The sequence below is a fragment of the Arachis duranensis genome, chromosome 8, assembly GCF_000817695.3.
Source record: "Arachis duranensis cultivar V14167 chromosome 8, aradu.V14167.gnm2.J7QH, whole genome shotgun sequence".
NCBI classification, from domain to species: domain Eukaryota; kingdom Viridiplantae; phylum Streptophyta; class Magnoliopsida; order Fabales; family Fabaceae; genus Arachis; species Arachis duranensis.
In genome coordinates, this window is record NC_029779.3 from 24694301 (window position 1) to 24707631 (window position 13331).

The 13331-nt window shown below is 41.2% G+C and overlaps 1 protein-coding gene across 1 annotated transcript; it reads right to left on the reverse strand.

Moving 5' to 3' along the window:
• Positions 1-7021: 7021 nt before the first annotated feature.
• Positions 7022-8759, reverse strand: LOC107461507 (UDP-glycosyltransferase 92A1). The gene has a single exon (XM_016080022.3). It carries the CDS (start codon positions 8685-8687, stop codon positions 7236-7238), a length of 1452 nt encoding a protein of 483 aa, XP_015935508.1. The 5' UTR covers positions 8688-8759; the 3' UTR covers positions 7022-7235.
• Positions 8760-13331: the final 4572 nt, after the last annotated feature.

The window sequence follows — 13331 nt, forward strand, 5'->3', positions numbered from 1 at the left end:
AACATTTTTGATATAATTTTAAATTATTTAAAAATATTTTTATCAATAACTAAATTTAAAATATTTATATGAGAATCAAAATAATTGAATACATTTTCAACGGTTCACCCTCAATTTAATTATCTAATAAAATTAAGAATATTATATTTAGAACTTCTTTCTTTCTTACAACTATTAAAATTATATGAAATATATAAGAGTTAATAATTAAATTCGTCCCTGAAAAAATACTCATTTTTTAAATTAGTCATCAATATTTTTTTTAATCATATTAGTTCTTAAAAGATAAAATGTAAGTCAAATTGATCCTTCCGTTAGTTAGATGATAATGGCATGATGACGTGGTAGGTTAATGCCATGTGTCACAAGATGATTGGTTGATGCATCAGGTCGGTCACAATCACTTGACGTGAAAAGAAATTATTTATAATAAAAATAGTCTTTGAAAATTTAGTTGTATTAATTTTTAAAATTTTAAGGATGAAAATTACTTATGTCTAAACTTTCGAGACTATTTTGATTATAAATAATTTTTTTACACGTAACATGTTAAGTGTTACTAATATAACATGTCAACCAATTATATTATGACATGTGATATTAACCTACCACGTCATCATGTTACGTGACACTTAACGTGATACGCATCAGTCGTTATTATCTAACTAATGAAAAGACTAATTTGACTTACGTTTTATCTTTTAAGGACTAATATGATAAAAGAAAATTTTGATGACTAATTTAAAAAATAAGTAATTTTTTAAGGACGAATTTGACTATTAATTCAAATATATAAACATAAACGAAGTATTATACAGTATTGACGAATAATTGACCATTTGTACCCATGATAGTTCAGAACGCTGACAAATGTACCCATCGTAGAAGGAAACTGACTTTGTAACCATGAGAGATGGGCTCCGTGTGACAAAAATAGCCTGGCTTGGGTTGGCACCTGCTTCGGGTTTGTATAGTCCTACATGGCAATCCGAACCTCGCAAAGCCCAATCCACGTAGAATTTAACATTAAACAATTTAACTTTGAAGAGAAATTCGCGGGACGTTGACTATGCCCTAGCAGAGAACGTCCTTCTATTTTCTAGCCGAAGAAGACGCCGGGAACACTCCGAAACCATCACCCTGAAGCTACGGCTTTCAACGTTGTCATTCGCAAGTTGGGAAAGGCATTTGGAGCAGTACAGAGCCATCAAAACGAGAACGTGGTAGAGGAACTTGCAAGGAATAGGCAGCGGAGCTCGAACCCTGGGATTTCGTCGCCGACGGTGTAGAGGTCACCCCCTTTGCTCGGCAGAGAGCTGAGGTATGTCATTGCCAGTGTTAATTTATTTCAAATGTCACTGAGACTAGTTAGACAGATTACATTACCATATGAAATCGTGGCTGAGAGTTGCTAAATTAGTTGATTAATTGATTTAGGGTTTCTGTTAGGTGCTGAAGTAGTTGATTTATGGTTTGTGTTAGGGTTAGTAAAATCCACTGTTATCTTAGAATGTGTTGGTTTATTTCAGTTTTAGAAATGGCCACCATCCATATAACACTGTGTATTAATCATAGAGGAAGGTTTGAGAGAGGGCCGTGTGGGAAGCTTACTTATGTTGGTGGTGAAGTCACGGAGATAGAGAGGATTAATGTTGATACCTTGAATGGTTTTTTCGTATCTGATTTGGTGAAGGACATAGGATATACATCTGTTTCTAAATTGTTCTGGCTGGAACCTGGGAAAAGGCTTTATGATGGGTTGAGGGACCTCAAGGTTGACATGGACATAGTTAGGATGTATGAGGCAGCTGTGAAGAACAGTAACAGAGTTAATGTTTATACAGAGCATCCAGTGGATGAGCCCGTGTTAGTAGAGGAGAACAACATGACTCCTCAAATAGGAGAGTAAAGCGGTGTGCTAAAAGGGTTCCAACTCCGAAAAAGAGTCCCAAAAGAAGGTTGATAGTAGTGGAAGATGAGGATGATGCTGATATTGTAAGTAATCTGCAAGTTGGGATGGATGACCGAAAAAGGAGTGAGGCACAGAGCAGGGAAGGGGCCTATGAAGCACATACACAGGCTGGTTTGGATGCCCAAAAAGAGGACAATATCACTATAGAAGAGGAGACAGCAGACCCACAACTCTCAGGATCTGTTGAGGCAAGACAGGTTTCTCAGCCTCCCCCAACACCTGGCATACCAGATAAACCACCATCAAGTCAGTCCCAACCTTCCCATCCACCTATTGAACAAGATCAGCAACCAACACACCCTGCTTGTTCAGACTCAGTCCCTGCTTCTGAATCCAATGTCTCTGCACCTCTTGAACCAGAATAAATAACCCAATACACCCCTCATCCATATGGGAATCCACTCTCACAATCAACCCCTCAGATAGTCCCACCCTCTGACACCAATAGGACTCCCCAGAATGATCAGAGCAATCCTTCAGAGGAGGTTCAGGGAAGGCCAAAGGTGAATAAGAGGAGATCAACTAGGAGGCCCCCCTACAGGCCAGTCTTTCATTCCAAACCCCGATCCAGACAAGCCTCCAACCTTCTACGTCCCCGTTGATGATGATGATTTCTCTGATGAAAATCCTGGTCATCATTGCTATGAATCAGAGGAATTGCATAGCATAGCAAGTGACGACGATACCGAACAAACTCCAGTTTTTCCTCAGAGCAATCCTGATGCTCCAGTTAACCAGGTTCGGTTGGAGGTTGGGATGGAGTTTGAAACTCTAAGCCACTTCAGGAAGGCTGTCAGAAAGTTTAATATCAATATTGGAAGGAGCATATTCTTTGCTCGATGTGATTCTACAAGATCGAAGGCTATATGCTATGATGAGGAGTGTCCTTGGCAAATATACTGTGCCAAGAGAACATTTCCAGCAAGTTTTCAGGTAAAGACATTCGTAAATGAACATACATGTAGTAGGGACAATCGATGCAAGTCAGCAGATGGAAAGTGGGTCATAGATGAGTTGGAGGAGAGGATTCGAGTGCAGCCAAACTTGACAGTTAGAGAGGCTGACCAATACTTCAGATCCGAGTATGATGTACTAATCAATGAAAGGAAAATTTATAGATCTATGAAGAAAGCAAAAGAGCGGATTAAAGGTTCTGAGATTACACAATATGCACGACTTCGTGATTATGGTAACCAGATACTGAAGACTAATCCAGGTTCGACAGTAAGGATCCAAACGAATCCCATGCCTGATTCAAATCCAGTTTTTCTGAGGATCTATGTTTGCTTTGAAGTGTGCAAAAAGGGGTTTGTCAGAGGATGTCGACCTTTTATAGGTTTGGATGGGACCTTCATTAGAGGATACTATGGGGGGCAGTTGCTGACTGCAATAGGACAGGATGCAAATAATCATATCTATCCTATTGCCTACGCAGTTGTTGAATCAGAGAACAAAGAAAGTTGGAAGTGGTTTCTGGAGATACTCCAGGAGGATGTGGGAGATTTTCAAGCTAATGGGTTTAACTTCATGTCAAATATGCAAAAGGTACTTGTGCAAATTTACTTATAAGAATGTATGGCTGATTCAAGTGTTTAGTGACTTTGATGTTTTCTCTTAATGGTAAGGTATGGCTGATTATTTGTTTTATCTCTGGTTTAGGTATGTATTAGAAGTTATTTGTAATCTCATTGCTTACTCATTAGTAGCTTACTGCTGAAAACTTTAGCGGAATGAGACTAATATTGATGTGTTTGGATTGTTGGATTAGCTAAATAGTCACCGAGACATATGATTTATTATTGGAATCTGGTTTACTTTACTTATGCATGGTTTGTATTGAGATTGTTACTGGGAATTTGGCATCTGGTTTAGGATGATAAACAACTCTGTTTTGCTTTGAGACTGATATTGGAGTGCTGGGAAATTGTCTAGCTAAATACTGAAATCTGTTTCTGGTTTGTTTGAAATCTGAGCACTGTTTACTTAAATGAATTACTGTAGGGACTAATCCCAGCCATACAAGAGATTTACCCAAATGCCAACCATAGATTTTGTGCAATGCATATATGGCAAAACTTTCGCAAGAAATGGAGTGACTTGCAGCTGAAAATGTGCATGTGGTCTTGTGCCAAGGCAACCACAACACAAGACTTCAATGCTGCCATGGAGACTGAAAAGCATCAATGTTGGAGCTTGGGAGTACCTGCATAAGATTAGTCCTAAACAATGGAGCAGAGCTCATTTCAGTGAATACCCTAAGTTGGACAACTACACCAACAACAACTGTGAGGTGTTTAATGCCAAGGTTAAGAAGATGAGGGGTAAGCCGATAATTACAATATTGGAGGAAGTCAGGTGCTACGTAATGAGGATTATGGCTAGGAACAAAAAACTTTGGTTGGGTACAACGGAAGACTAGCACCAACCCAACAAAGCAGATTAGAGAGGGAAAAGCGAGAGAGCAACAAATGGATGCCTCTGCCTACTGGAGATGACGCAGGTAATGTGTATGAGGTGCATTGTTTGCCAACGAAGGTAAGTGTGGATCTTGGCAAAGGTACATGCAGCTGTCGACTATGGCAAATCACAGGTTTACCATGTAGACATGCCTGTGCTGCACTGGCTTACCAGAACAGAAGGCCAGAAGAATATGCCCACAACTGGCTCACCATGGGTGTATACAACGCAGCCTATCAGATTACTATGCGTCCAGTTCCAAGCCAGGAGTACTGGGAGCACGATGTTGATACCCTCCCCATTCTGCCACCACGGTATAGAAAACCAACTGGTCGACCTACACTCAAGAGAGACAAGAGAAATGACGGTCCTAAGGAGAAGAGTGACCCTCATAGAACAACTAGGAGGATTGGGACTATTATCTGCAAGTATTGCCTCCAGGTATGGTAAACCAATTAGAGTTGACATTCTGTCCTGTTCTATAGTTAATGATAAATGTGATTACTAGTTCAAATTATGACTAATACGTTTATCATTAGGCTGGTCACAATAAGAGAAGTTGTAAAAAGCGGAAGGAAGCTACAGGTGTAGGGAGTTCTGCCCCACAAGCACCAGCGGATGATGAGGATGAGGATTTATTGGCTGAAATGTACTATGAGGAGACCTTGGAAGCTGCACAGGCTGAACAGGAGGCCACTGAAGAAGGAAACGAATCTGCAAGAACCAACACTCAACAAGTAAGTGCATTGTTTTAATCATTTAACTAAGCTGCCTAGCAAACCTTGTGTGATAATAACTGACTTGTTCAACTGTTTGCAGCAGCCTCACCCAATGCCTCCCCCACCAACTGCACAGTCACAGCCACAGCCAACCAATGCAACAACCAGAAAACAGGTTAAAAGGAGAAGTGTTAAACGCCCGCCTCCGACCGGACAAAGACAGCAGCCAAGTACACCACCTGCCAACCAGCCAGCAACAACTCCCTCCACACACAACTCTCAAACTACACCACATCCACTACAAGGTGCTAGTGCAGGAACAAGCAGCCGGTTCATGCAGTTCATGTCCACACCTGGAGTTGTGACTCCAACAGCTACAAGTTCAGGTACATCTGATAGAGGGAGAGGTCAAGGTAGAGGCCGAGGCAGGATACGGGGATCAAGCGGAGGAAGAAATGGTTTATCAAGCGGGAGTAGTAACTCCACCCCAATATCATAGACTAATACTGCAAAATTTGGAATCTGGCTTTTTTGTTGTTTTTAGGTTACACTTATGAGATACATAACTCTTGTGTTTTCTGATGCATATTGTTCCTATTGCTTAGTTCTGACTTAGTAAGGCTTTTTTTGAGGGTGTAAATTCAGTGGCCACTACTTGGCTTTTTTGTCTAATATCAGAATGTTTGGAACCTCCAGCATCCATATATATATAATGAACAATTTATTTGTTAAGGCAGTTATATCCTAGCCATCTTTTGCCTCTTTCTGATATCACTATTGTTATTGTTACAACATTTTTGTCATCCAATTTGTTCCTTACTCATATATTGAAAAACAAAATTATCAGGTTGGTAATTTTCAGCTTACTGTTTGATCCTTAATGTTATCAGAATCAATTTAAATTGCAGCAACAAGTTCAAACATTGTATATCTACATCAATGTATCAGATGAAAAGCAAACCAGTATAGATTAGGAACAATCCATATTATGCCAATATCATTCAAAAATTTTAACTATGACAGAACAAAGACCTCTCTTTTTACAAGTCTTATGGTTTCATGACCAAATACAACTCACAAAACAGACAAAATGCTACCCCTAGTGCAACAGTCATAATCATCACTCTAATTTCCCTAATTTCACCCCTAATTTCAGCCCTAAATTTGTCTATCTTCTTAACCATAACTGAGGATGCTTGCAGATTTTCTCCCCCTGAATTCAGAGTCAATCCATCATCAGGTGTTGCATAACAATGCTCGAACTTCCTCTTGGCTAAACATCTTGCCACGCCCTCCCATCCTTGTTCGAGTTCATCCACCCAAACAAAGTATCTGCAATCTCTTGTCTAAGAGAAAAAAAATTCCCAAATTTGTCAACTAAAACTCAGAAATCGTTGTCTAACCTCAACAACAACAGCAGCTGTCTCTTACCGCCCATAGAGGACATCTGATGAACCATCTGTTAGGGTTCGAACTTAAAGAACTGTTGCGAGTTCCAAAATTTCCATCTGAGTTAAATCTGCGTGATGCCATCGCTGGGGTTCTGAGATCACTCTGGGGTATAGTTCGAATTGCAACAAATTTTTAGATTTGGGGTTATGGTTCGAGTTGGGGAAGAGAGTTTGCTAGGGTTTTTATTTCAACCATTACCTACGTATACAACGTTCAGCTCCACGTGGATTGGGCTTTGCGAGGTTCGGATTGCCATGTAGGACTATACAAACCAGAAGCAGGTGCCAACCCAAGCCAAGCTATTTTTGTCACACGGAACCCATCTCTCATGGTTACAAAGTCAGTTTCCTTCTACAATGGATATATTTGTCAGCGTTCTGAACTATCATGAATACAAATGGTCAATTATTCTATACTAAAATACACAAGATATATTCTCATATTATCCACTGCAGCCAATCTGAGTCTAGTATGTAAATCTGAACTACATATTGCGGTGCTTGCGGCAATTTAAACACCCAAGCATTTGCTCTGGTTAGTTAAAGTACCATGTAGATCCTCATTCAATATACATACATAACATAACCGCAAAAGCAATTATAAAACTTATTATCAAGTAAAAATGAGAACTCTATTCATAAAGTTCCATTAGTGATGTGCTGGGTGGAGAGTGCAGCAGCTGCTAAGAACTCATCCATGGCCCTAACAGAAGAACCATCATCTTTCTTTGCATCCCTAATCAAATCTCTGATCTCAAGAGCTTTCTTCCTCATCCCAATGCCTTTCTCACTCTCATCCATAACCAACTGAATCTTCGCCATCAAATCCTCCCACTTAACCTCACACTTCTTCCCTCTCGCAACCTCAACGCAAACCCCAACCTCTTCCTCTAAAAGCTTGCAGTTAAAAAACTGCTCCGCCGCCATTGGCCACCCTAAAATTGGAACCCCCTCACTCAGCGATTCCATCACCGAGTTCCATCCGCAGTGGCTCAAAAATGCCGACACTGCCGAGTGCGACAGAATCTCCACCTGCGGCGCCCAATCGTGAACGATCAGCCCTCTTCCACTTTCTAGAACATTCTCCGTGAACCCTTCCGGCAACCACTCCTCCGCCCTGAACTCCGAGTTTATGTCGAAGCCAATCGGAGGCCTCACCACCCACACGAAACTCTTCCCGCAACGCTCCAATGCCGTTCCAAGTTGCATCATCTGCGATGCAGAGATCGTGTTCATGGATCCGAAGCAAACAAACAGAACGGAATTCGAGGGTTTCTTGTTGAGCCACTCTCTGCACAGCTCCGGGTTGATGCCGCCCCCTTTCCCACGTGAACCGTTTCCGGTCGAGAGGAGAACCGGTCCGATCGACCATACCGGCCGGTTTAAGATTCTTGTGAAGTAGCTGAATCCGAACGCGTCGAGTTCGCGGACCGAGTTGAGGAGTAACCCGTCCGAGTTAACCCAGTGGTAGAAATTATCCTCCCTTAAGTAAACTGACCACGGGTCAGTCCCATCCGCTTCCGCTATGTTAGTTGGTAGCTGCGTCACGTGAAGAGAACGCGCTTCTGGAAAGTCCGGGAGCGTGAATTCGCGTGAGTCCACGCGCTTGTGAGGGAGGTTCATCCAGAGGGAATAGTAACACGCGAGGCCGTAACCGCTGCAACCGCTGAAGACGACGTGGAAGACGCCAAGCTCCTTAGCCACAGTGGCGGTCCAACCGAAGAAAATATCAGCAACGATGCAGAGTCTTTGGGATCGGAGGTTTTGGATGAGGTTCTTGAAGGGTTTTTTGAGGGAGGTGGAAGCTTGGATGAGCTTGATGACGAGGTTGTAGGGGACAGTGTCGGTGTTCTCAGTGTTGGGAGGGAGGCCGTGTTCGGTGCTGGAGAAAGGGAGTTCGTGGAGGGTGACGGCGGAGTGCGGTGGGAGAGAGGATCGGAGCTTGTTGATGTTGAGGGCAGTGTTGACGATTATGATGCGGTAGTGATTTGATCGCTTTTCGAGTTGGAGAGCTAAGGCGAGGAAAGGGATGATGTGGCCTTGCGCCATGAATGGGAACATCACTATCGTTTGTTTATGATCCGCCATTGCTGTTTCAGAGTGATTATGGATGGAAAGTTGATTTTATGAGAAAGCGGGGACCGTGGTCAAAGTTCAAAGTAGTAGTTGAATCTCCTTCAATTATCGTGGAACACGTGCCAATCCTATTTTCTAACCATTCATTAACTGAATTCTTCTTTTTTTTTATTATTATTATATTATTTTATAACAATTTTTGTTTGTTTGTTTTGAGATTCACGTGTACTCTATAAATTCGGAAATAAGATCAAATCAAAACTGACCAAACAGTAGATTATAGCAGAAGAGTTCAATTATGTAATTCGGTTTCAATTATCTACAGTCCGTTATCAATAATAACGGCACCTATAATATTACTAAAAGATCGGAATAAACAAAAAAAAAACTAACACTTCACTCATCTATATAGACGAGCCAATAAATTTGGAGAATGACAGGTCACATAATTCACTTTATTTTTCTTTACATCGCTTTTTTAATGCCTTATTCTGACTTGAGTGTCGGAGTACTTTTTGCAGGTGCTCCCGCCATGGTGTTTCATTTCGCTGAAATATTTCATCCTTCACCTGAAACGACGTATAACTCTCCACCAAAACCAAACGTGAGCAGAAGGAATCTTCATACCTCAGTTGCTCACGAACGGAACATTTCGTGCCCACCGTGGGGTCCGAGTTTATCTAACTCCACCATTTTCTTTACCGGGCTTTTTACTCTTTTATGCAAGACTCCCGATCCTCAAGCATGGCCGACAATGGGATCCAACAGCCCACAGAAGCAGAGCTCCTAGCCCAAATTGCTGAGCTTCAGGCAGAAGTTCCGAGGATAGCCGAGTTGTCTTCCGCCAATAATGCTGGAAAGCATGAGGAAGGAAACTCCAAAAGCTCGCCTCAGGGCAATACAGACCCTCTGAACATTAGCCCGCCAAAGGAAAAGCTAACCTTGGACAACCCTTTCTCCGAGGAGATCACCAAGTTTCAGATGCCGAAAAACTTCGTATTACCCACCGCCCTTGAACCATACAAGAGGTTTGGTGATCCCTACGCTCATGTTAAGAAATTCCAATCTATGATGTTTTTTAACGGCGCTAACAATGAACATGTGCTTTGTCGAGCTTTTCCTACTTATCTTGATGGTGCTGCATTACTCTGGTTTTCCAAGTTGTTTGCAGGTTCGATTTCTTCTTTTGAGGAGCTGGCGAGATCTTTCATTGATTACTTTTCCGCATCAAGAATATATGTGCACGGATCAGACTACCTGGGCACAATCAGACAAGGACAACACGAAAGCCTAAAAGATTACATGACTCAGTTCGCTGAGGCAACCATGGAGATTCCAGACTTAGACCCGGCAGTCCACCTACACGCCCTTAAAACGGCCTCAGACCTGGTAAGTTCCGGGAGATGATTACAGTAACCAAACCAAAGACGCTGGAAGAGTTCCGAGAAAGGGATGCAGGGCAAATGGAGGTCGAAGAGCTTTGTGAAGCTCAGAAAACGGAAAGACAACTGCCCAGAAGAGAAGACAAGAAGACTTTTAGATCGCTAAGCAACAAGGAATCAAAGAAACCTTTCAAGCTCACACCAAAATTCGATACTTACACCAGATTCAATACCAAGAGAGAAAAAATAATCAAAGAGATTCTCAATGCCAAAATAATAAAACCCCTTGTCCGAGCAGGAAGTTACCAAGACCAGCTATTTGTAGACAAAAGCAAACACTGTGTATTCCACCAGAAGTATGGACACATAACGGAGGAATGCATAATTGCCAATGACTTATTAGAGAGATTAGCGCGACAAGGTCTCCTAGACAAGTATGTCGAAGGACGAAGAAATAAGGAAAGCACTCGGGACTGGGAAGAGCGCCAACGAACCTCGGAAGAAAAAGATGACAACAGATGGTCCAACCCTTATCCACCAAAGGGAGTCATAAACTGCATATCCGGAGGATTTGTTGAGGAAGGTGAGACAAATGCGGCACGAAAACGAAGTTACAGGTCAATGTTGGCAATTGAGAAACAGTACCAAAAAGAAAGGTGGATACAGCAAAGCCCAAAATAACCTTCAGTCAGGTTGACCTATCTTCGCCAGGCCCAAACCTCGACGACCCGATAGTGATTTTCATCCAAACAGGAGAATTGTTGGTAAGAAAGGTCCTCCTGAACCCAGGTAGTAGTGTTGATGTCCTATTTTATTCTATTTTTCAGAAAATGAAACTATCTGAAAAAGCCATGCAACCTTCATCCGGAGAACTGGTTGGTTTCTCTGGGGAAAAAGGTCCCAATAAAAGGCTACATATGGCTAAAAAGGACAATGGGAAACACCCCATTATCAAGGACTATTGATGTCCAATACCTTATAGTCGACTGCCCTAGTCCTTACAATATTATCCTTGGAAGACCCGCTCTGAACACATTTAGAGCAGTGGTATCTACTTTACATCTATGTGTTAAGTTTTAGGTACAGGATGGCAGGATAGCAACAATACACTCAAATCGCCAACAAGCTCAGCAATGTTACAATGCAAGCCTAAAAGGGGCCAACACAGGGGAAAACCTCAACAAGAAGTGAAGGCTGTCCACAACACAAATGAAGTACTATCACTAGTAGAACTTGATCCTCGGAAAGATTCCCAAGAAAGACCTCAGCCAGCAGATGGACTCCAAAGAGTTTCTCTAACCTCAAAAGCAGAATAGTTTACGTATATTGGCTGAACTCTAGAAGGAGAGGAGCAATTAAAACTAATAAAGGTATTACCTATATAAGTTTCAAACCCTCTTTGTCACCAGTATCTTGAAAATGCAAAAGTTCAGAAATCGACAAACACTCCCCAGCAGCAAAGCTCTCTATCAAAAAATCTAAAAGACAGTCCTCCTCTTCGCTCCGCTCAATAGCCTCAAGAATTTGAATCGGTTCGGAGCACCAGTAAAGGGAAAACTTTTTTATAAGTTCGTCATCAAGATAAAAAGGGTACTCGGTCTTTACTGATTGCACCTTAACAAACAGGGACTTAAAGTTTTTAAAGGAAGATTTGTATAGCAGAAAAAGGGAACGACTAGGAAAGCTACTCAGAAACACCCATAACTCTTTCCGCACCAAGACAGACAAAGAACAAGGAAACAAAAGAAAATCCATGAGACACTGAAAAGCACGCAGAAATGCCCAAGAGTTAGGGTGTAACTATGAGGGTGCACAGTTGAGTTGAGTAAGAACATCGCACTCGAAACCAGAAAAAGAAAACGTCACGCGCAGCTCAGTAAGACAAGGAGTGTACATATAGAAATATTGACAATCTACTCTCTTCTCACAATACATATCCTCACTAGAACAATGAAGAAGCTCGACAGCCACACCCGAACAATCTTTCACAAGTTTCAAACCCTTAAGTTCACGAAGAGGCTCGGCGTCCACACACGACGAGGAACGAGTCCTCACATCATCATGTACCCAATGATATGGATTATCTTTTCTTACTTCAACCACTTTCTGTTTTTCTCTCACTTTCTCTTTCGCCATTGTAAAGATGGGAAAAAACAAAGGAAAAGACACTAACCTTTGGAAGTCATACTGGATTCAACTTGGAAAAGAAATTTGAAAAATCATAACGTCAATTCCAAAACAGCAATAATGTATTATTACAAGCCCACTAACTTAGTGGGTAAAGCAAGCAATAACCGTTCGAGCATCAAAAACCCAAACGGTGAGAGAAGGTTGAAAGAAAAGAGAAGGCATTAATTATAACACGTTTTACAAGGTAAAAATGTCTTTAAAACTTTTTTCGTTCTTTCTCTTATATTTTTCATTTTATTTCACCATTTAAAAACGGCTCTTGAAAAGCCCAAGCTTGATAAAACTCAGTGCATCATTAAGCTTGGGGAGAACAAAGGGTCATGCACCAAGCCGAGGAATAACCTACAAAAAGCTCAACTCGCACCTCAACTTATATAGTGGTTAGGGACACACCGAAACACGCGCCACGTCTGAAAATCAATTGAATCAATAGGCACGAAAAAAAAACATTAAACTCGAAACTGTTCATTTACCAACACCTCAGATAAAGCCGACAAAAAAGCTTGCCTATTGCTTTTTTACAAAGTAAGACAAGCTTGGGGGCTATGACGTGTACCCTATAAACTCGGAAATAAGATCAAATCAAAACTGACCAAATAGTTCGGGGATTATAACAGAAGAGCTCAATTACGCAACTCGGTTGCAGTTTTAAATTAGTCAAACATTATCTACAGTCCGTTACCAATAATAACGGCACACACGATATTACTAAAAGATCGGAACAAACAAAAAAAAAGCTAACACTTCACTCATCTATATAAATGATATGTCACACAATCCACTTTATTTCTTCTTTACATTACTTTCTTAACGCCTTATTATAACTTGAGCGTCGGAGTGCTTTTTGTAGGTGCTTCCGCCATAGTGTTTCATTTCACTGAGGTATTTCATCCTTCACCCAGAACGACGTATAACTCTCCACCAAAACCAAACGTTAGCAAAAGAAATCTTCATACGTCAACTACTCATGAACGGAACAGAGATGAATTAGACACCTCGCATCTTCCAATCATTAGCATTATACACTTTGCACTCGTTCACATATCGAAGGATTTTAATCATTTTATCTATTTATTGACAATAT

Excerpts from the sequence above, each read along its gene's own strand:
- LOC107461507 (XM_016080022.3), bottom strand. The coding sequence starts at position 8,687 with ATGGCGGATCATAAACAAACGATAGTGATGTTCCCATTCATGGCGCAA.